This window comes from Salmo salar, chromosome 04 (assembly GCF_965601325.2).
Source record: "Salmo salar chromosome 04, fSalSal1, whole genome shotgun sequence".
Lineage (NCBI taxonomy): Eukaryota > Metazoa > Chordata > Actinopteri > Salmoniformes > Salmonidae > Salmo > Salmo salar.
In genome coordinates this window covers 88,367,485-88,389,467 of record NC_138294.1, presented here as the reverse complement: position 1 = coordinate 88,389,467, position 21,983 = coordinate 88,367,485, and the positions used below count along the sequence as shown (strand labels likewise).

General features: G+C 45.3%; 1 protein-coding gene across 1 annotated transcript; it reads left to right on the top strand.

Moving 5' to 3' along the window:
* The first annotated feature begins 1,537 nt into the window (after positions 1–1,537).
* hpda (4-hydroxyphenylpyruvate dioxygenase a) lies at positions 1,538–21,538 on the top strand. Its single transcript, NM_001140426.1, has 14 exons — positions 1,538–1,593; positions 1,997–2,023; positions 2,266–2,328; positions 4,487–4,591; positions 4,834–4,876; positions 4,996–5,078; positions 7,169–7,258; positions 7,724–7,830; positions 8,021–8,098; positions 13,285–13,447; positions 16,033–16,104; positions 18,594–18,716; positions 18,992–19,108; positions 20,800–21,538. Exons 1-14 carry the CDS (start codon positions 1,591–1,593, stop codon positions 20,884–20,886), a joined length of 1,161 nt encoding a protein of 386 aa, NP_001133898.1. The 5' UTR covers positions 1,538–1,590; the 3' UTR covers positions 20,887–21,538.
* Positions 21,539–21,983: the final 445 nt, after the last annotated feature.

The window sequence follows — 21,983 nt, the reverse complement described above, 5'->3', positions numbered from 1 at the left end:
CTGTTTACACTTCATTAATATAATTTACATTTTAGTCATTTAGCAGACGCTCTTATCCAGAGCGACTTACAGTAGTGAATGCATACATTTCATTTCATGCATTTTTATTTTTTTGTACTGGCCCCCCGTGGGAATCGAACCCACAACCCTGGCGTTGCACACACCATGCTGGCATTGCAAACACCATGCTCTACCAACTGAGCCACAGGGAAGACCTATCCAGACACAATGCGTGCTTGACTACCTTCAGAGGTGGTCAGGTAGATCTGATCGTAATGTGTCTTTTAATCGTCTACACCTGTCTTAGAATGTGGGCACAATAAGAATGTGGATCAGGAGGTCAGGACAAAGGACGCATGTTAGCACCAGGTATAAACCAGGGCTATAGAGTGTCTCAGGCAGAGTAATTGCTAAACTAAGATTATAATGAACATGTGGGGGGGATTTGATCCCAGATCAGAATTCCGACTGAGACATTTTGTGAATATGGATCCTGGAGAAACACAATCATGTCCCCCTTTTCTTTCTTTCTTTTTACACTATTCACCAGCTAAGAGAGTGTGTTAAAAGGGCATTAAATGAAAGCTGGGGAGAGAAGCTAAGACTGGAATATTGAGTGGAGTTGTCAGTAAATTTACTGTACGGTAGGTCTACTGTAAATAATTTCCCTTCTTCTTAGGCGTCACAAAGGGTAATACCTAACAACGATGTCCATTGTGGCTAACCTGCCAACTGTCTACCATAGATGGAAAAACAGTCTACTGTTACAGCGCGATGACAACCTGTGTGACCTCGTCCCCGGGCTAGTACACACAGCTTCTAATCTTAGGGAAGTAGTCTGGTACAGCACGGTGACCTCGTCCCCAGGCTAGTACACACAGCTTCTAATCTTAGGGAAGTAGTCTGGTACAGCACGGTGACCTCGTCCCCAGGCTAGTACACACAGCTTCTAATCTTAGGGAAGTAGTCTGGTACAGCACGGTGACCTCGTCCCCAGGCTAGTACACACAGCTTCTAATCTTAGGGAAGTAGTCTGGTACAGCACGGTGACCTCGTCCCCAGGCTAGTACACACAGCTTCTAATCTTAGGGAAGTAGTCTGGTACAGCACGGTGACCTCGTCCCCAGGCTAGTACACACAGCTTCTAATCTTAGGGAAGTAGTCTGGTACAGCACGGTGACCTCGTCCCCAGGCTAGTACACACAGCTTCTAATCTTAGGGAAGTAGTCTGGTCCATGGTGCTTGAGAATGCAGCCTACAAGGACTGAACACTTTCCTCCCTGTTAAGGCAGAGGAGGCTTCTAGAAGGATCTCGATATTTTACTGGAGACATAATGACAACACCTGGCAAAATACTGGACGATTGGGACAGCCGGTGACCGGGGGCCCCTGGATCCTTGTGCTCATCAGGTGAGGGAGGCAAAAGCGTGTTGGAGGCGGACCCCAGGGTGGTGTTGACCCCAAAAAGACCAATCACCACGGGTCCTCTGGCCACTACTTAAGGCCTGTGGGGGCAGCCAGCGCTCTAGCCTGTACACTTCTCTCTCCTCTCCTCTTGATCAGTCATCGCTGTCCGGACAGAACCATAGCATGGTGAGTAAGTCTGCTGCCTCCCGTGAAGGGTGTACATGGGGTTTCAGAGAGGATGGGTCATTTTTACAACTGTACAACGGTGAAATAGTTGACAGAATTGTTCAGGTAGTATATTACCCAGCAGCAGTCGGTAGTATCATTTGGTTCCAGAGCTGTTTTGTCATGACTGTACATGGATTTATTCATTCATATGTGTATTGTATTGTATTGTATTAACTCTGATTTGGAAATGATATACTTGAACTGTGCACATGGCCCACAGAGCAGTTAGGGATGTTGTTGTACACCTCACATGTAACAGGCCACAAATGTAAGGAATAACACAATCAAAGGTTTCTGATATTAGGGGGAAAAACATGTTTACATGCATCAAAGATGATTGATTTTGATCATTTCTCTGCAGACTACCTACACAGATAAAGGGGAGAAGGTAAGTCCATCCTCATCATCAGCAGCATTTCTACGTAACACTTCAGTGGTGGATCTTTGAGTTGATGATGAAATAGGGAGAAATATTCCCCTTCTTGGGTTCCTTGGGTTACAAAGTCTGTTTTAATGAGAAATGACCGACAAGCGGACAAACCGTCCATACGAAGAGGGGAATTTGTGAATATACTATTTTTTGATACAGTATAATTATTTATTTTTTATTTTTTCCTTTTTACCTTTTAGCCCGAGAAGGGAAAATTTGTAAAGTTCCACCATGTGACCTTCTGGGTGGGCAATGCCAAACAGGTGAGTCTTTAAAGTCCTCCTCGAAAATAGACTGAAGATAAATGGAGACTTAACAAGTTATCTATCATATCATGTGATCATATGCTGTATGATTGTTTTTTTGACATGGCGTGACAACTTATTATTGGTTATATCACATTCTCAACCTCACAAGCTGGACAACATGCACAGCAGGATAGCATGTGGTCCTGAATGGACTTTGCTTTCTAAACGGAGGCTAACTCAGGTCATTGCTCTTATGCTGGTTGACATTGGGCCTTCTCTCTGTGAAATGAACTGAGGTAACAGTCCAGAACGAGAGACATGCTTTTCTATCTTTCTGAAAAAGCACAACTAACAAACCTTTTATAGCCATATATTAAACTGACAAATGGACTACTGTAGTAAAAACCAGGGTTGGGTCATTTATAATTTAGATCAGTCATACAGGGCGTGATTTTCATTTAAAATTCAAAAAATGGATTAATACATTTAAAAACCCAGCTTCTCCTTTTCAGTTTTTGAGAAGTAATTGAAAATATATGGCCTTTTTTCCAATTATTGAATTGGAATTTGAGTATTTTTTTCTCCTGAATTGACTGACTTCAATTAGAATTGACCCTGACGCTGTTGAAAACTATGACACGGTTGGAGGTATATCGTTTCTGTAATAGCTGACTTAATCTTTGCGGAACCAGAGGAAACAGGTGGGCGTTTACTGGGTAAACAAAAAGTTAGCAACTTCAAAAGGCTTAAAAGTTCACGTAGAAGTTCATTCAACCGCACTATGAAAGCATATGGGTCACACACACACACACACACACACACACACACACACACACACACACACACACACACACACCACACACACACACACACACACACACAGTGAAACACCAGGGTTGACATCTTGTGTAAGTCAATGTTCCAAATGTTCGTAAAACTTTATTTGATGGGTACCTACATAAGAACTTTAATAAAATACATATGTTCTGTTTATGAATGTGTTGTGTATGGGTTATTAATGGGTTATGTATGGATTATTAATGGGTTATATATGGGTTATTAATGGGTTATGTATGGATTATTAATGTGTTATGTATGGGTTATTAATGGGTTATGTATGGATTATTAATGGGTTATATATGGGTTATTAATGGATTATTAATGGGTTATGTATGGGTTATTAATGGGTTATGTATGGGTTATTAATGGGTTATATATGGGTTGTTAATGGGTTATATATGGGTTATTAATGGGTTATGTATGGATTATTAATGGGTTATGTATGGATTATTAATGGGTTATGTATGGGTTATTAATGGGTTATATATGGGTTATTAATGGGTTATGTATGGGTTATTAATGGGTTATATATGGGTTATTAATGGGTTATATATGGGTTATTAATGGGTTATATATGGGTTATTAATGTGTTATGTATGGATTATTAATGGGTTATTAATATGTTATGTGTGGGTTATGTATGTGTTATGTATGGATTATTAATGGGTTATGTATGGATTATTAATGGGTTATATATGGGTTATTAATGGGTTATATATGGGTTATTAATGGGTTATGTATGGGTTATTAATGGGTTATGTATGGGTTATTAATGGGTTATATATGGGTTATTAATGTGTTATGTATGGATTATTAATGGGTTATGAATATGTTATGTATGGGTTATGTATGAGTTATGTATGTGTTATTAATGTGTTACGTATGGGTTATTAATGTGTTATGTATGGATTATTAATGTGTTAAGTATGGGTTATTAATGTGTTAAGTATGGGTTATTAATGTGTTATGTATGTGTTATGTATGGGTTATTAATGTGTTATGTATGTGTTATGTATGGTTATTAATGTGTTAAGTATGGGTTATTAATGTGTTATGTATGTGTTATGTATGGGTTATGTATTGGTTATTAATGTGTTATGTATGTGTTATGTATGGGTTATTAATGTGTTAAGTATGGGTTATTAATGTGTTATGTATGGGTTATTAATGTGTTATGTATGGGTTATGTATGGGTTATTAATGTGTTATGTATGGGTTATTAATGTGTTATATATGTGTTATGTATGGGTTATTAATGTCTTAAGTATGGGTTATAATGTGTTATGTATGGGTTATTAATGTGTTATGAAATCCTTATGTATTCTCTATGCAGGCGGCTGTGTTCTACTGTGACAAGATGGGCTTCGAGCCAGTGGCCTACAAGGGTTTGGAGACCGGCAGCCGAGAGGTGGTGTCCCATGTCATCAAACAGGATAAGGTAGCGTACAGCATCTCAGACCCACTTCTGGACACGTAGAACCGCTTTCTCTGACCCACAGCCTAATCCTAGACTAAAAATAAATATCCATTGAAAGTCTTCTTAGTCCAAGACTAGACAGGGCTGTGTCTGGGAAACTGGCCCGTGCTTGGTCTCGAGCTTTTATAACTCCAACTTTGACTGATTTTTAATACCTTCATGTGATGAAGTATTGACCACGTTGTTCTTTATTCCTCGCCCAGATATTATTTGTCTTCGAATCTGCTCTGAATCCAGGAAATGAAGGCAGGTTTTCTTCTCCAAGTCAACATCTTTAAAAGGCTACATTTCTGATATAGACCTGGTATGAAAGACCAACATTCAGTCATATAAGTTTATGTTTCAAAAGTTGTATTTTCTCTCAGAAATGGGGGAACACTTGATGAAGCATGGGGATGGGGTCAAAGACATTTCTTTCCAAGTGGAGGACCTTGAATTCTTAATCAAGGTGAGTAAAAAGTACTAAAGTAATCTGTGGGGGGTAGAGGGTAGACTAGAGGGTAGAGGGTAGAGGGTAGACTAGAGGGTAGAGGGTAGAGGGTAGACTAGAGGGTAGAGGGTAGACTAGAGGGTGGTGGGTAGAGGGTAGAGGGTAGACTAGAGGGTAGAGGGTAGAGGGTAGACTAGAGGGTAGAGGGTAGACTAGAGGGTGGTGGGTAGAGGGTAGAGGGTAGACTAGAGGGTAGAGGGTAGACTAGAGGGTAGAGGGTAGACTAGAGGGTAGAGGGTAGAGGGTAGACTAGAGGGTAGAGGGTAGACTAGAGGGTAGAGGGTAGAGGGTAGACTAGAGGGTAGAGGGTAGACTAGAGGGTAGAGGGTAGAGGGTAGACTAGAGGGTAGAGGGTAGACTAGAGGGTAGAGGGTAGAGGGTAGACTAGAGGGTAGAGGGTAGAGGGTAGACTAGAGGGTAGAGGGTAGACTAGAGGGTAGAGGGTAGACTAGAGGGTAGAGGGTAGACTAGAGGGTAGAGGGTAGAGGGTAGACTAGAGGGTAGAGGGTAGACTAGAGGGTAGAGGGTAGAGGGTAGACTAGAGGGTAGAGGGTAGACTAGAGGGTAGAGGGTAGAGGGTAGACTAGAGGGTAGAGGGTAGAGGGTAGACTAGAGGGTAGAGGGTAGACTAGAGGGTAGAGGGTAGAGGGTAGACTAGAGGGTAGAGGGTAGACTAGAGGGTAGAGGGTAGAGGGTAGAGGGTAGACTAGAGGGTGGTGGGTAGAGGGTCGACTAGAGGGTAGAGAGTAGACTAGAGGGTGGTGGGTAGAGGGTGGTGAGTTGTAGGTAGAGGGTGGTGAGTAGAGGGTGGTAGGTAGAGGGTGGTGAGTTGTAGGTAGAGGGTGGTGAGTAGAGGGTAGAGAGTGGTTGGTAGAGGGTGGTAGGTAAAGGCTAGAGGGTGGTGGGTAGAGGGTAGAGGGTGGGGGGTAGAGTCTGGAGGGTGGGGGGTAGAGGGTGGTGGGTAGAGGGTAGAGGGTGGTGGGTAGAGGGTAGAGGGTAGAGGGTGGTGGGTAGAGTCTGGAGGGTGGTGGGTAGAGTCTGGAGGGTGGTGGGTAGAGGGTGGTGGATGGAGGGTAGAGGGTGGTGGGTAGAGGGTAGAGGGTGGTGGATGGAGGGTAGAGGGTGGGGGGTAGAGTCTGGAGGGTGGAGGGTAGAGGGTGGTGGGTAGAGGGTAGAGGGTGGTGGGTAGAGGGTAGAGGGTGGTGGGTAGAGGGTGGTGGGTGGAGGGTAGAGGGTGGTGGGTGGAGGGTAGAGGGTAGAGGGTGGTGGGTAGAGGGTAGAGGGTGGTGGGTAGAGGGTGCTGGGAAGAGGGTAGAGGGTGGTGGATGGAGGGTGGAGGGTAGAGGGTGGTGGGTGGTGGGTAGAGGGTTGTGGGTGGAGGGTAGAGGGTGGTGGGTGGTGGGTTGTGGGTAGAGGGTAGAGGGTGGTGGGTAGAGGGTGCTGGGACGAGGGTATATGGTGGTGGATGGAGGGTGGAGGGTAGAGGGTGGTGGGTGGTGGGTAGAGGGTTGTGGGTGGAGGGTAGAGGGTGGTGGGTGGTGGGTTGTGGGTAGAGGGTAGAGGGAAAGGGGATACCTAGTCAGATGTCCAACTGAATACATTCAACTGAAATGTGTCTTCAACGTTTAACCCAACCCCTCTGAAACTGTTACGGGTTAAATGCCTTGTTACTGGCCCAACTCTCTTAACCGCTAGGCAGGACTGAATGTCACAGATGAACCTGGTACCCTTTCTGTCCCTTTTCTAGGTTAAACAGAGGATAAACTCTGCTCTCGGTCCAATGCCCCAAGGGAAAGCTGCTGATTGTGCAGAGAGATAGCAACCTTCCCGTTCTTTCTTCTACCATGATTTCTCTCAAATAAATAAAATGTAGTCAAAGCAACAGAGAGGATCATTCATAATATACCAAAGAGGTATTTCTACCTATAACTGGGAAAGCAGCTGCAGCGTGTCTGGTAGAAGTGTCTGGAGCTGTGTGGTGGAGTGCTAACAGGTTAGGCGCTTTCTTGGTAATGTGTACCAGCTATTTGTCCTGTAACTGTTTGCAGAAAGCTAAAGAGCGAGGGGCGGTGGTGGTCAAGGAGCCTTGGACTGAGCAAGATAGCCACGGCAAAGTCAAGTATGCTGTCGTTCAGACGGTGAGTCCTCTCTCTCTCTCTCTCTCTCTCTCTCTCTCTCTCTCTCTCTCTCTCATCAACCTAGTCTCTCTCTCTCCCTCCCCCCCCCCCCCCCCTCTCTCTCTCTCTCTCTCTCTCTCTCTCTCATCAACCTAGTCTCTCTCTCTCTCTCTCTCTCTCTCTCTCTCCCTCCCTCTCTCTCTCTCTCTCTCTCCCTCTCCCATCAACCTAGTCTCTCTCTCTCTCATCAACCTAGTCTCTCTCTCTCTCTCTCTCTCTCTCTCTCTCTCTCTCATCAACCTAGTCTCTCTCTCTCTCTCTCTCTCTCTCTCATCAACCTAGTCTCTCTCTCATCAACCTAGTCTCTCTCTCTCCCTCTCATCAACCTAGTCTCTCACTCTGTCACTAATTGTAAACACATTTGACCTGATGCAGTTGAGCTACTGTAATTGTTAATGAACAGCTTCCTTACCCATCTTCCTCTAGTATGGCGATACAACACACACTCTCATTGAGTACCTGGGTCCCTACAAAGGCCTGTTTCTGCCCGGATACAACGCCTCTGTGGTAAAGGACTGCCTGCTACCCAAACTGTGAGTTTCACTCACACATTATGATTTCTAAAAAAGCAGTGTTTACATTTTCTCTCATTATAATTCAACACAAAAGGTATCAGTTTTATAGCCTCAAGTCAGTGGTGTTTTGTATGCATTGACAGCTCAGTCAGGTCTCGTATGCAACAGACACAGACAGACATACTCACACCCCACTATCTCTCTCCAGGCCGCCAGGACTTCTAAACTTCATCGATCACATTGTGGGAAACCAGCCAGACGATGCGATGGTGCCCGTGTCAGACTGGTGAGTGTCCCTGTAGGCCTCACAGCTAGCAGAGCATAGAGACCAGGGGACTAGGGGACCAAGGGGAAGAATAACAGCTAGGGCCGGTGTCTTCACATAAAAACGGGGTGGCAGGTAGCCTAGTGGTTAGAGTGTAGAGGGGGTAGGTAACCTAGTGGTTAGAGTGTAGGGGTGGCAGGTAGTCTAGTGGTTAGAGTGTAGAGGGGGTAGGTAGCCTAGTGGTTAGAGTGTAGGGGGGGGTAGGTAGTCTAGTGGTTAGAGTGTAGGGGGGGGGGGGTAGGTAGTCTAGTGGTTAGAGTGTAGAGGGGGTAGGTAACCTAGTGGTTAGAGTGTAGGGGTGGCAGGTAGTCTAGTGGTTAGAGTGTAGGGGGTAGGTAGCCTAGTGGTTAGAGTGTAGAGGGGCAGGTAACCTAGTGGTTAGAGTGTAGGGGTGGCAGGTAGTCTAGTGGTTAGAGTGTAGAGGGGGTAGGTAACCTAGTGGTTAGAGTGTAGGGGGGGCAGGTAGTCTAGTGGTTAGAGTGTAGGGGGTAGGTAGCCTAGTGGTTAGAGTGTAGAGGGGGTAGGTAACCTAGTGGTTAGAGTGTAGGGGGGCAGGTAACCTAGTGGTTAGAGTGTAGGGGTGGCAGGTAGTCTAGTGGTTAGAGTGTAGAGGGGGTAGGTAACCTAGTGGTTAGAGTGTAGGGGGGGCAGGTAGTCTAGTGGTTAGAGTGTAGGGGGTAGGTAGCCTAGTGGTTAGAGTGTAGGGGGGTAGGTAGCCTAGTGGTTAGAGTGTAGGGGGGGTAGGTAACCTAGTGGTTAGAGTGTAGAGGGGGTAGGTAGCCTAGTGGTTAGAGTGTAGGGGGGGGCAGGTAGTCTAGTGGTTAGAGTGTAGGGGGGGTAGGTAGTCTAGTGGTTAGAGTGTAGGGGGTAGGTAGTCTAGTGGTTAGAGTGTGGGAGGGCAGGTAGTCTAGTGGTTAGAGTGTAGGGGGGTAGGTAGTCTAGTGGTTAGAGTGTAGGGGGGGGCAGGTAGTCTAGTGGTTAGAGTGTAGGGGGGGTAGGTAGTCTAGTGGTTAGAGTGTAGGGGGGTAGGTAGCCTAGTGGTTAGAGTGTAGGGGGTAGGTAGGCTAGTGGTTAGAGTGTAGGGGGGGTAGGTAGTCTAGTGGTTAGAGTGTAGGGGGGGTAGGTAGCCTAGTGGTTAGAGTGTAGGGGGCAGGTAGTCTAGTGGTTAGAGTGTAGGGGGGGTAGGTAGTCTAGTGGTTAGAGTGTAGGGGGGGGGCAGGTAGTCTAGTGGTTAGAGTGTAGGGGGCAGGTAGTCTAGTGGTTAGAGTGTAGGGGGCAGGTAGTCTAGTGGTTAGAGTGTAGAGGGGGGGTAGGTAGTCTAGTGGTTAGAGTGTAGGGGTGGTAGGTAGTCTAGTGGTTAGAGTGTAGGGGTGGTAGGGAGCCTAGTGGTTAGAGTGTAGAGGGGTGGTAGGTAGTCTAGTGGTTAGAGTGTAGAGGGGGTAGGTAACCTAGTGGTTAGAGTGTAGGGGGGGTAGGTAGCCTAGTGGTTAGAGTGTAGGGGGGTAGGTAGGCTAGTGGTTAGAGTGTAGGGGGGGGGTAGGTAGCCTAGTGGTTAGAGTGTAGGGGGGGTAGGTAGCCTAGTGGTTAGAGTGTAGGGGGGGTAGGTAGCCTAGTGGTTAGAGTGTAGAGGGGGTAGGTAACCTAGTGGTTAGAGTGTAGGGGGGGTAGGTAGCCTAGTGGTTAGAGTGTAGGGGGGGTAGGTAGTCTAGTGGTTAGAGTGTAGGGGGGGTAGGTAGCCTAGTGGTTAGAGTGTAGGGGGGGTAGGTAGCCTAGTGGTTAGAGTGTAGGGGGGTAGGTAGGCTAGTGGTTAGAGTGTAGGGGGGGGGTAGGTAGTCTAGTGGTTAGAGTGTAGGGGGGGTAGGTAGTCTAGTGGTTAGAGTGTAGGGGGGGTAGGTAGCCTAGTGGTTAGAGTGTAGGGGGCAGGTAGTCTAGTGGTTAGAGTGTAGGGGGGGTAGGTAGTCTAGTGGTTAGAGTGTAGGGGGGGGGCAGGTAGTCTAGTGGTTAGAGTGTAGGGGGCAGGTAGTCTAGTGGTTAGAGTGTAGGGGGCAGGTAGTCTAGTGGTTAGAGTGTAGAGGGGGGGTAGGTAGTCTAGTGGTTAGAGTGTAGGGGTGGTAGGTAGTCTAGTGGTTAGAGTGTAGGGGTGGTAGGGAGCCTAGTGGTTAGAGTGTAGAGGGGTGGTAGGTAGTCTAGTGGTTAGAGTGAAGGGGGGGGTAGGTAGTCTAGTGGTTAGAGTGTAGGGGGGGTAGGTAGCCTAGTGGTTAGAGTGTAGGGGGGGTAGGTAGCCTAGTGGTTAGAGTGTAGAGGGGGTAGGTAACCTAGTGGTTAGAGTGTAGAGGGGGTAGGTAACCTAGTGGTTAGAGTGTAGGTAGTCTAGTGGTTAGAGTGTAGGGGGGGTAGGTAGTCTAGTGGTTAGAGTGTAGGGGGGGTAGGTAGCCTAGTGGTTAGAGTGTAGAGGGGGTAGGTAACCTAGTGGTTAGAGTGTAGAGGGGGTAGGTAACCTAGTGGTTAGAGTGTAGGTAGTCTAGTGGTTAGAGTGTAGGGGGGGTAGGTAGTCTAGTGGTTAGAGTGTAGGGGGGGGGGGGGTAGTCTAGTGGTTAGAGTGTAGGGGGGGTAGGTAGCCTAGTGGTTAGAGTGTAGAGGGGGGGGGGGGGTAGTCTAGTGGTTAGAGTGTAGGGGGGGTAGGTAGTCTAGTGGTTAGAGTGTAGGGGGGGGCAGGTAGTCTAGTGGTTAGAGTGTAGGGGGGGTAGGTAGTCTAGTGGTTAGAGTGTAGGGGGGGTAGGTAGTCTAGTGGTTAGAGTGTAGGGGGGGGGCAGGTAGTCTAGTGGTTAGAGTGTAGGGGGGGTAGGTAGTCTAGTGGTTAGAGTGTAGGGGGGGTAGGTAGTCTAGTGCTTAGAGTGTAGGGGTGGTAGGTAGCCTAGTGGTTAGAGTGTAGGGGGCAGGTAGTCTAGTGGTTAGAGTGTAGAGGGGGGGTAGGTAGTCTAGTGGTTAGAGTGTAGGGGTGGTAGGTAGTCTAGTGGTTAGAGTGTAGGGGTGGTAGGGAGCCTAGTGGTTAGAGTGTAGAGGGGTGGTAGGTAGTCTAGTGGTTAGAGTGAAGGGGGGGGTAGGTAGTCTAGTGGTTAGAGTGTAGGGGGGGTAGGTAGCCTAGTGGTTAGAGTGTAGGGGGGGTAGGTAGCCTAGTGGTTAGAGTGTAGAGGGGGTAGGTAACCTAGTGGTTAGAGTGTAGAGGGGGTAGGTAACCTAGTGGTTAGAGTGTAGGTAGTCTAGTGGTTAGAGTGTAGGGGGGGTAGGTAGTCTAGTGGTTAGAGTGTAGGGGGGGTAGGTAGCCTAGTGGTTAGAGTGTAGAGGGGGTAGGTAACCTAGTGGTTAGAGTGTAGAGGGGGTAGGTAACCTAGTGGTTAGAGTGTAGGTAGTCTAGTGGTTAGAGTGTAGGGGGGGTAGGTAGTCTAGTGGTTAGAGTGTAGGGGGGGGGGGTAGTCTAGTGGTTAGAGTGTAGGGGGGGTAGGTAGCCTAGTGGTTAGAGTGTAGGGGTGGGGGGGTAGTCTAGTGGTTAGAGTGTAGGGGGGGTAGGTAGTCTAGTGGTTAGAGTGTAGGGGGGGGCAGGTAGTCTAGTGGTTAGAGTGTAGGGGGGGTAGGTAGTCTAGTGGTTAGAGTGTAGGGGGGGTAGGTAGTCTAGTGGTTAGAGTGTAGGGGGGGGCAGGTAGTCTAGTGGTTAGAGTGTAGGGGGGGTAGGTAGTCTAGTGGTTAGAGTGTAGGGGTGGTAGGTAGCCTAGTGGTTAGAGTGTAGGGGGGGTAGGTAACCTAGTGGTTAGAGTGTAGAGGGGGTAGGTAGCCTAGTGGTTAGAGTGTAGGGGGGGTAGGTAACCTAGTGGTTAGAGTGTAGGGGGGGTAGGTAGCCTAGTGGTTAGAGTGTAGGGGGGGTAGGTAGCCTAGTGGTTAGAGTGTAGGGGGGGTAGGTAGCCTAGTGGTTAGAGTGTAGGGGGGGTAGGTAACCTAGTGGTTAGAGTGTAGGGGGGGTAGGTAGCCTAGTGGTTAGAGTGTAGGGGGGGTAGGTAGCCTAGTGGTTAGAGTGTAGGGGGGGTAGGTAACCTAGTGGTTAGAGTGTAGAGGGGGTAGGTAGCCTAGTGGTTAGAGTGTTGGACTAGTAACCGAGAGGTTACTAGATCGAATCCCCGAGCTGACAAGGTAAAAATCTGTTGTTCTGCCCCTGAAACAAGGCAGTTAACCCACTGTTCCTAGGCTGTCATTGTAAATAAGAATTTGTTCTTAACTGACTTGCCTAGTTAAATAAAGGTACCATTAACATAAAAACGCTGCAGGTTCACAGAAATCCAGCACATGGAGCTCTGTTGTTTTCAGATGTAGGGTTCGAGTTACTCTTATATGAGAAAAAGCCCTCCGTATCGTCCTATGTCGGCCCTCCGTATCCTCCTATGTCGGCCCTCCGTATCGTCCTATGTCGGCCCTCCGTATCCTCCTATGTCGGCCCTCCGTATCCTCCTATGTCGGCCCTCCGTATCCTCCTATGTCGGCCCTTCCGTATCCTCCTATGTCGGCCCTCCGTATCCCCCTATGTCGGCCCTCCGTATCCTCCTATGTCGGGCCTCCGTATCCTCCTATGTCGGCCCTACGTATCATCTTATGTCGGCCCTCCCTATCCTCCTATGTCGGCCCTACGAATCCTCCTATGTCGGCCCTCCGTATCCTCCTATGTCGGCCCTCCGTATCCTCCTATGTCGGCCCTACGTATCCTCCTATGTCGGCCCTCCGTATCCTCCTATGTCGGCCCTCCGTATCTTCCTATGTCGGCCCTCCGTATCCTCCTATGTCGGCCCTACGTATCCTCCTATGTCGGCCCTACGTATCCTCCTATGTCGGCCCTACGTATCCTCCTATGTTGGCCCTCCGCATCTGCTGTGGAAGGTGGCCGAGCTAACAGCGGTGTTTGTCAGACCATGAGACATCTGTCTTTTCACGAAAACGTCTGTAGCGTCGGAACGGTTTGGGCCTCCAAAAACTAATATGACCCCTCTGTGGAAAGATGAGACTGTCACCAACACAATGACCCTAACCCTATCCTGTGTGTTAAGACTATTGTGACCCATAGTTTAGAGAGATGCACTGATAGTTAATGGAACCACTGTCTCCAGGTATCAGAACTGCTTGCTGTTTCACCGGTTCTGGTCGATAGATGACAAACAGATCCACACACAGTACAGCTCCCTGAGGTCAATCGTAGTGACCAACTATGAGGAGACCATCAAGATGCCAATCAACGAACCTGCTCCTGGCAAGAAGAAGTCGCAAATCCAGGTCTGACCCCTGACCTTCTAACCTCTCTGTGTGTGTACTTGTGTGTGTCAGGGGAGGACGGCTCATAATAATGGCTGGAATGGAGTAAGTGGAACGGCATGAAATGTGTTTTAAGTGTTTCATACCGTTCCATTGATTCCGTTCCGGCCATTACTACGAGCCCGTCCCTCCATTAAGGAGCAACTAAAATCAAATCAAATCCAATTTTATTTGTCACATGCTTAGTTAACAACAGGTGTTAAACTAACAGTGAAATGCCTACGTATGGCCCTTCCCAACAATACACAAAGAAAAAAAGAGAAATCATCTAAAAATAGGAGTCACGTGACGCTGCGAAGCAACCTCCCGATAAAACACTTCCTTCCTACTTGCTCAAAGTTCGATAGAATAGTTCATTTAGTAGAATTGTTTTTGAGGGGTAATTTACTTCTATTTGTTTTATCAAAGTTTTTCAATATAATATCTGCGTTGAATTCAGCTTCAACGCGTACATGTAGCACAATCGCTAGCACAGCGACTAACAGCGCTAGCTCTGTTGCTAGCACTTCAGCAAGCAGGACGTTGAAAGGGCAGAACGTAGAACCCAGCTTGTTGTCGGCCTTGCAATCAACCCTACAGTAGGTCATGCAAGAAATGGGTAGAGTCAGAACCATTCTTGAATCTCTTGAACCGGATGTCTCTCAGGTCAAGCAATCTCAGATGGACATGCAAGAAGGTGTATCGGTCATATTATAGAAGCTAGATAGAGGCGGAGGGTCGGATATCAACACTGAAGGACAACCGACTGATCAAGACAGCAGAGGGAGAGGTTGTTGTCCTGGCACCACACTGCCAGGTCTCTGACCTCCTCCCTGTAGGCTGTCTTGTCGTCGTCGGTGATCAGGCCTACCACCGCTGTGTCGTCGGCAAATTTAATGATGGTGTTGGAGTCGTGCGCGGCCACGCAGTCGCGGGTGAACGTGGAGTACAGGAGGGGGCTGAGCACGCATCCGATGGGCCCCCGTGTTGAGGGTCAGCGTGGCGGATTTGTTGTTGCCTACCCTCACCACCTGGGGGCAGCCTATCAGTAAGTCTAGGATCCAGTTACAGAGGGACGTGTTTAGTCCCAGGGTCCTTAGTTTAGTGATGAGCTTGGACGGCACTATGGAGTTGAATGCTGATCTGTAGTTAATGAATAGCATTCTCACATAGGTGTTCCTTTTGTCCAGGTGGGAAAGGGCATTCTGAAGTGCAATATAATATATATCTGTGGATCTGTTGGGGCGGTATGGGAATTTGAGTGGGTCTAGGGTGTCTGGGATGATGGTGTTGATGTGAGCCATGACTATCTTTTTTTAACATTTCATGGCTACAGATTAGACGAGGTGATAGTCATTTTCACAGGTTACCTTGACATTCTTGGGCACAAGGACTATGGTGGTCTGCTTGAAACATGTAGGTTTTACAGATTGGGTCAGGGAGAGGTTGAAAATGTCAGTGAAGACACTTGCCATCTGGTCAGCGCATGCTCTGAGTACGTGTCCTGGTAATCCATCTGGGCATTGTGAATGTTAACCTGCTTAAACGTCTTACTGACATTGGCTACGGAGAGCATGATCACACAGTCATCTGGAACAGCTGATGCTCTCAGGCATGGTTCAGTGTTGCTAGTATCGAAGCGAGCATAGAAGGTATTTCGCTCATCTGGTAGGCTCGCGTCACTAGACAGTTTGCGACTGGGTTTCCCTTTGTAATCCGTAATAGTTTGCAAGCCCTGCCACATCCGATGAGCGTCAAAGACGGAGTGGTAGGATCTGATCTTGGTCCTGTATTGACGGTTCGTCGGAGTGTTTTGCGGGATTTCTTATAAAATACCGGATTAATGTTCCACTCCTTCAAAGCAGCAGCTCTAGCCTTTAGCTCAGTGCGGATGTTGCCTGTAATCCATAGCTTCTGGTTGGGATATGCACGTATTGTCACTGTGGCGACGACGTCGTCGATGCACTTATTAACAAAGCCGGTGACTGATGTGGTAAACTCCTCAATGCCATCAGATGAATCCTGGAACATATTCCAGTCTGTGCTAGCGAAACAGTCCTGTAGCTTAGCATCCGCTTCATCGCACCATTTCCGTATTGAGCATGTCACTGGAACTTCTTAATTGAGTTTTTACTTGTAAGCTGGAATCAGGAGGATAGAGTTATGGTCGGATTTTCCAAATGGAGAGCGAGGGAGAGATTTGTACGTGTCTCTGTGTGTGGAGTAAAGGTGGTCTAGAGTTTTTTCGCCTCTAGTTGCACAGATGACATGCTGGTAGAAATAAGGTAAAACTGATTTCAGTTTTCCGGCATTCAAGTTACCGGCCACTAGGAGCGCCGCCTCTAGATGAGCACTTTCTTGTTTACTTATGGCCCTATACAGCTCTTTGATTGAGGTCTTAGAGCCATCATCGGTTTGTGATGGTAAATAGACAGCTAGGAAAAATATAGATGAAAACTCTCTTGGTAAATAGTGTGGTCTACAGCTTATCATGAGGTACTCTATCTAGCCGCCTGTGTTTATGTGTGTGCCAGTATTTTAACTTGATTGTGGCCTTATTTCAACAGGAGTATTGTGACTACAATGGAGGGCCTGGTGTCCAGCACATCGCCCTGAACACATCCGACATCATTCAAGCTGTAAGTCAATCATATATTTTCTGATGAAGAAAGAAATACAACATTACAGAGCCTTCAGAAAGTATTCATACCCCTTGACTTATTCCACATTTTGTTGTTACAGCCTGAATTCAAAATGGATTAAATCAATTTTTCACCTCACCCATCTACACACAATATATCATAATGACAAAGTGAAAACATTGTTTTAGAAATGTTTGCAAATTTGTTGAAAATGAAATACAGAAATATCTAATTGACATAAGTATTCACACCACTGTGTCAATACTTTGTAGAAGCACCTTTGGCAATGAGTCTTTCTGAGTAAGTCTCTAAGAGCTTTCCACACCTGGATTGTGCAACATTTGCCCATTATTTTCAAAATTCTTCAAGCTCTGTCAAGTTGATTGTTGATCCTTGCTAGAGACCCATTTTCAGATTTTCAAGTAGATTTAAGTCAAAACTGTAACTCGGGAACATTGACTATCTTCTTGGTAATTAACTCCAGTTTATATTTGGCCTTGTGTTTTAGGCTATTGTCATGCTGAATGCTGCATTAATCTCCCAGTGTCTGGTGGAAAGCAGACTGAACCAGGTTTTCCTCTAGGATTTGACTGTGCTTAGCTCCATTCCATTTCTTTTTTATCCTGAGAAACTCCACAGTCCTTAACGTTTACAATAATACCCACAACATGATGCAGCCACTACTTATAATTGAAAATATGGAGAATGGTGCTTAATAATGTGTTGTATTGGATTTGCCACAAACATAACACTTTGTACTCAGGGAAAAAAACGTTAATTGCTTTGCACACATTTTTTGCAGTATTACTTTAATGCCTTGTTGCAAACAGGAATATTTTTTATTCCGTATAGGCTTCCTTCTTTTCACTCTGTCAATTAGGTTAGTATTGTGGAGTAACTACAATGTTGTTGATCCATCCTCAGTTTTCTCCTATCACAGCCATTAAACTCTGTAACTGTTTTTAAGTCACTATTGGCATCATGGTGACATTCTTGAGCGGTTTCCTTCCTCTCCGGCAACTGAGTTAGGAAGGACACCTGTGTCTTTGTAGTGACTGGGTGTATTGATACACCATCCAAAGTGTAACTAATAACTTCACCATGCTCAAAGGGATATTCAATATGTACTTATTTATTTACCGATAGGTGCCCTTCTTTGCGAGGCATTAGAAATCCTCCCTGGTCTATGTGGTTGAATCTGTGTTTGAAATTCACTGCTCGAAATAGATATATTGTATGTGTGGTGTACAGAGATGAAGTAGTCAATCAAAAATCATGTCAAACACTATTGTTGCACACAGAGTGAGTCCATGGAATTTATTATGTGACTTGTTAAGCAACATTTTTACTCCTGAACTTATTTAGGTTTGCCTTAAAGGGTTTGAATACTTATTGACTCAAGACATTTCAACTTTACATTTTTTATTAATTTGTAAACATTTTGAAAAACCTAATTCCACATTGACATTATGGGTTATTGTGTGTAGGCGTTACCCAACAATCTCAATGTAATCCATTTTAAGTTCAGGCTGTAACACAACACGATGCTGAAAAAGTCAAGGGGTGTGAATACTTTCTGAAGGTACTGTATATCAGTTGAATATTTACAATCCATGCAGATTCATAGCTTTAAAACTTCTTCAGGATTGGTGGTTCCCCTGTGGGACGATTGAGCTAACGTAGGCTAATGCGATTAGCATGAGGTTGTAAGTAACAAGAACATTTCCCAGGACATAGACATATCTGATATTGGCAGAAAGCTTAACTTCTTGTTAGTCTAACTGCACTGTCCAATTTACAGTAGCTATTACAGTGAAAACATACCATGCTATTGTTTGAGGAGAGTGCACAGTTTTGAGCATGAAAAGTTATTAATAAACAAATTAGGCACATTTGGGCAGTCTTGATACAAACATTTTAACAGAAATGCAATGGTTCATTGGATTAGTCTGAAACTGTTCATATACACTTCTAGTGGCCAAAATCTAAATTGCACCTGGGCTGGAATAATACATCATGGCCTTTCTCTTGCATTTCAAAGATGATGGTACAAACAAAATACAAAAAAACTGTCGTTTTTTTTCTTTCTATTATTTTTTACCAGATCTAATGTGTTATTCTCCTACATTCCTTTCAAATTTCCACAAACCTCAAAGTGTTTCCTTTCAAATGGTACCAAGAATATGCATATCCTTGCTTCAGGGCCTGAGCTACAGGCAGTTAGATTTGGGTATGTCATTTTCAGCGAAAATTGAAAAAAAGGGCCCGATCCTTAAGAGGTTTTAACAGAGTAAGCAAGCACAGGCAAGACTTGCCCTGAGACATAGCTGTATTTTCCCCCTACTCCATGGCATACAGCTATGTCTCAGGGCAAAGGCAAGGCATTGGAAATACTGCACAACCATGAGCTTCATCCATCCTGTCTTCTTCTCTTGAATTAAGCAAGTAGTGACAGGCTTAAGATCAGCTACCCTGTCTTAAAACAGATTGTGAACCTCCGAGCCCGGGGGATGGACTTCCTGGCGGCCCCTGATGTTTACTATGAGAGCCTGAGGGAGAACCTCAAGACATCTAAGATCAAGGTGAAGGAGGACCTCAAGAGGCTACAGGTATATAGAGCGTCATGTCTTTAATCACATACTGGGGCTCTTTCTCAATTCATCTTTCTTCGATTCCTCACATCCTCTCGTTTCTTTCTCAAAACGTATTGAAGGAAAAAGTCCCAGGTTCCTCCCCACTGACCGTTTTAAGAAGCAGGGTGCAAGGAATCGAGGACAGACAACCTGAGAGAGAGCCTGAGTGTAATTTAAATCAGAGCTGATATTTTTTGCTCAGTGTCCAGATGTCCTTATTCATTCTCTCTGTCTGTCTTGGCTGAGTCAAGGAACTGAAAATCTTAGTTGACTTCGATGACAAGGGCTACCTGCTCCAAATCTTCACCAAACCCGTGCAGGACCGACCAACCCTTTTTTTGGAAGTCATTCAGCGTCACAACCACTTTGTAAGTATACCAGATACTAGGAGACCAGAAGTCAACTAGCTTTCCCTCTGATTATGAGGGCTTCCCAAATACCTTTAATTTAAAAACCACAAATGCCAGATTCTTACAGCCAAAATATAATTTTTGGGTGAAATTAAAATACCTATAAAAGTGGCCTGGATTCACTTGTATACGTATCTATTGCTATCCCTTTATAGGGGGAGTATAGTCCAATAGCCCCCATTTCTCTCTCTTTCACACAGCTCTTTATAGGGGGAGTATAGTCCAATAGCCCCCATTTATCTCTCTCTCTCAGCCCTTTATAGGGGGATTATAGTCCAATAGCCCCCATTTCTCTCTCTCTCTTTCACACACAGCCCTTTATAGGGGGAGTATAGTCCAATAGCCCCCATTTCTCTCTCTTTCACACACAGCCCTTTATAGAGGGAGTATAGTCCAACAGCCCCCATTTCTCTCTCTCTCTCAGCCCTTTATAGAGGGAGTATAGTCCAATAGCCCCCATTTCTCTCTCTTTCACACACAGCCCTTTATAGAGGGAGTATAGTCCAATAGCCCCCATTTCTCTCTCTCTCTCTCAGCCCTTTATAGAGGGAGTATAGTCCAATAGCCCCCATTTCTCTCTCTTTCACACACAGCCCTTTATAGGGGGATTATAGTCCAATAGCCCCATTTCTCTCTCTCACACACACGTACAGCCCTTTATAGGGGGATTATAGTCCAATAGCCCCCATTTCTCTCTCTCTCTTTCACACACAGCCCTTTATAGGGGGATTATAGTCCAATAGCCCCCATTTCTCTCTCTCTTTCACACACAGCCCTTTATAGGGGGAGTATAGTCCAATAGCCCCCATTTCGCTCTCTCTCTTTCACACACAGCCCTTTATAGGGGGAGTATAGTCCAATAGCCCCCATTTCTCTCTCTCTCACACACATACACAAAGTCACCACATGTCCTTGTAAGTCCATAAAACCGGGAACACGTGTGAACGCTGGCGCATGTTAACACCTGTTTACCGGCTGCCACCCAGGGCAAACACAGAGTCATAAACGATAAGGAAATCTATCACAGGTGCAGATTAAAGACCGACTATAGCAGAGAGAGCTGGAATTGAGGTAGAGTTGTGGATTGTTTTTTTTCACCCTGTGGCACTTCGTTTGGGTTTGTAACCAAGTCCCCGTTCACTACCTGTTAGAACAGGTTCCATCAGTCGCACGCCGGCGTTTCACAGTCTAGTGATGTGCAGAGGATTGGTTATGCCTGAAACTCAAAACATTTAGGTACACCACACCAAAGGAACTGTGGGAGAAACCGTCAACATGTTTCTTGGTCTTTAACGTCTCGATCTTTTTATTACACTTTCAAATATTTACATGATTTACTAGGAGCTTATAAATGAAATGTTCTGGGGCGAGCTGGAGTTTGAACATACATCTCTGGGGCAGTGTTTAAGTCTTTAGCCACGGTCTCAGGTGGTCAACATCAAAGACATTATAGACCTTATCCTTGACAATAACCAAAAGCTGTCAGTGAAGTCATACTTTCAGCCGTTAGAAATAACACGGAATGAGGCGGAATACGATCTATGAATTAACTGATGATGTAACAGAGCTTTAATAAATACATTTCATTGATTGACTGAGTTGGACCCCTGTGTGTGTGTGTGTGTGTACGTGTGTGTCTCCCACCACAGGGCTTCGGGGCAGGAAACTTCAAGTCTCTGTTCGAGGCCATTGAGAAGGACCAGGATGCCAGGGGCAACCTCACCGCTTACAACTAATATCCCACCACCATTGTACGGCTACACCAACGAAGCCAAGTTTAATATGTTGTACTGAATGTTCAATGTTGTATGGCTTTGCTTAAAGAGATTTAGGACAGAGATTTAGCACCTATTTTGATAAATGTATGGGACAAGTTCTTGAAAGCAATTACAAAAGCAATCTGTGAAATTTCTCTATTCTACGATCACTGCGACAACATGCCTCAGCTTTCCACCTTTTACCTTTGTGAGGTAAGCGGCAGCATATATCTGGCCAGTGACAACACGATGATAACTCTGATACATGACTGAAAAATGGACATGAATTGAATGACCTAGTTTTACAATGGGATTTGTCAGATAAATACAAGAACAACAACAACAAAAAACAGGTTAATTTTACATAGAATTTAGACCATATTCAGCACCAGAGGTTTTTATTTGAAAATAATTTATTTGCATATAATTGGAATGAAGCCAGGTTGATACATCTGTGATGGCACATAGTTTCATATAGATATTGTTTCTATACAGAAAGCATGTAGTATTTTTCAAAACCTGGACCAAAAAAAAAAAAAAAATGGATAAATATATTAGTAAATAAATATATTAGTGACATATCACCATATTGAAATGTTCTATTATATATAAAATACAACACTTTATTTCATTTATGTTTTTGTCTTTCTCTTTTTTGTACACAAAGTATCCAAAATATACTGACAGATCCCTTCCGTTTCCATGGGGATCGTGTTCTGATAGAAAAAAAAGGCCATTTCAGCTCATTATGCATTCGAAAAAACAAAAACAATAATCACAAACAGAAAAGGACACAAAAAAAAGGATAATAAAATCGGCCAACCAAAATGTTTCAGGGATGTTTCATAGATTTTGAAGTGTTATTTTTCATTGTATTGGTCACCGTCATAGGTATATTGCTTTGATTATTTTTCGTTGAGTTTTCCCCTGTTAAATATAAAGCAAAAGTGCTGGTTGGTTGTGATTTAGTCATTTCCAGATCAGACTAGTGGGCTGTAGCCTGGAATTCAGAAAGATTTAACAATGTTTGTTTTAAAGCTAAACATATGTGGGTGCAGTGTTCAGTCTGGTTTAAC

Coding starts and splice junctions, on each gene's coding strand:
- hpda (NM_001140426.1), top strand. Junction 7,259..7,723: donor AGTATGCTGTCGTTCAGACG/GTGAGTCCTCTC, acceptor ATCTTCCTCTAG/TATGGCGATACAACACACAC. Junction 7,831..8,020: donor GACTGCCTGCTACCCAAACT/GTGAGTTTCACT, acceptor ATCTCTCTCCAG/GCCGCCAGGACTTCTAAACT.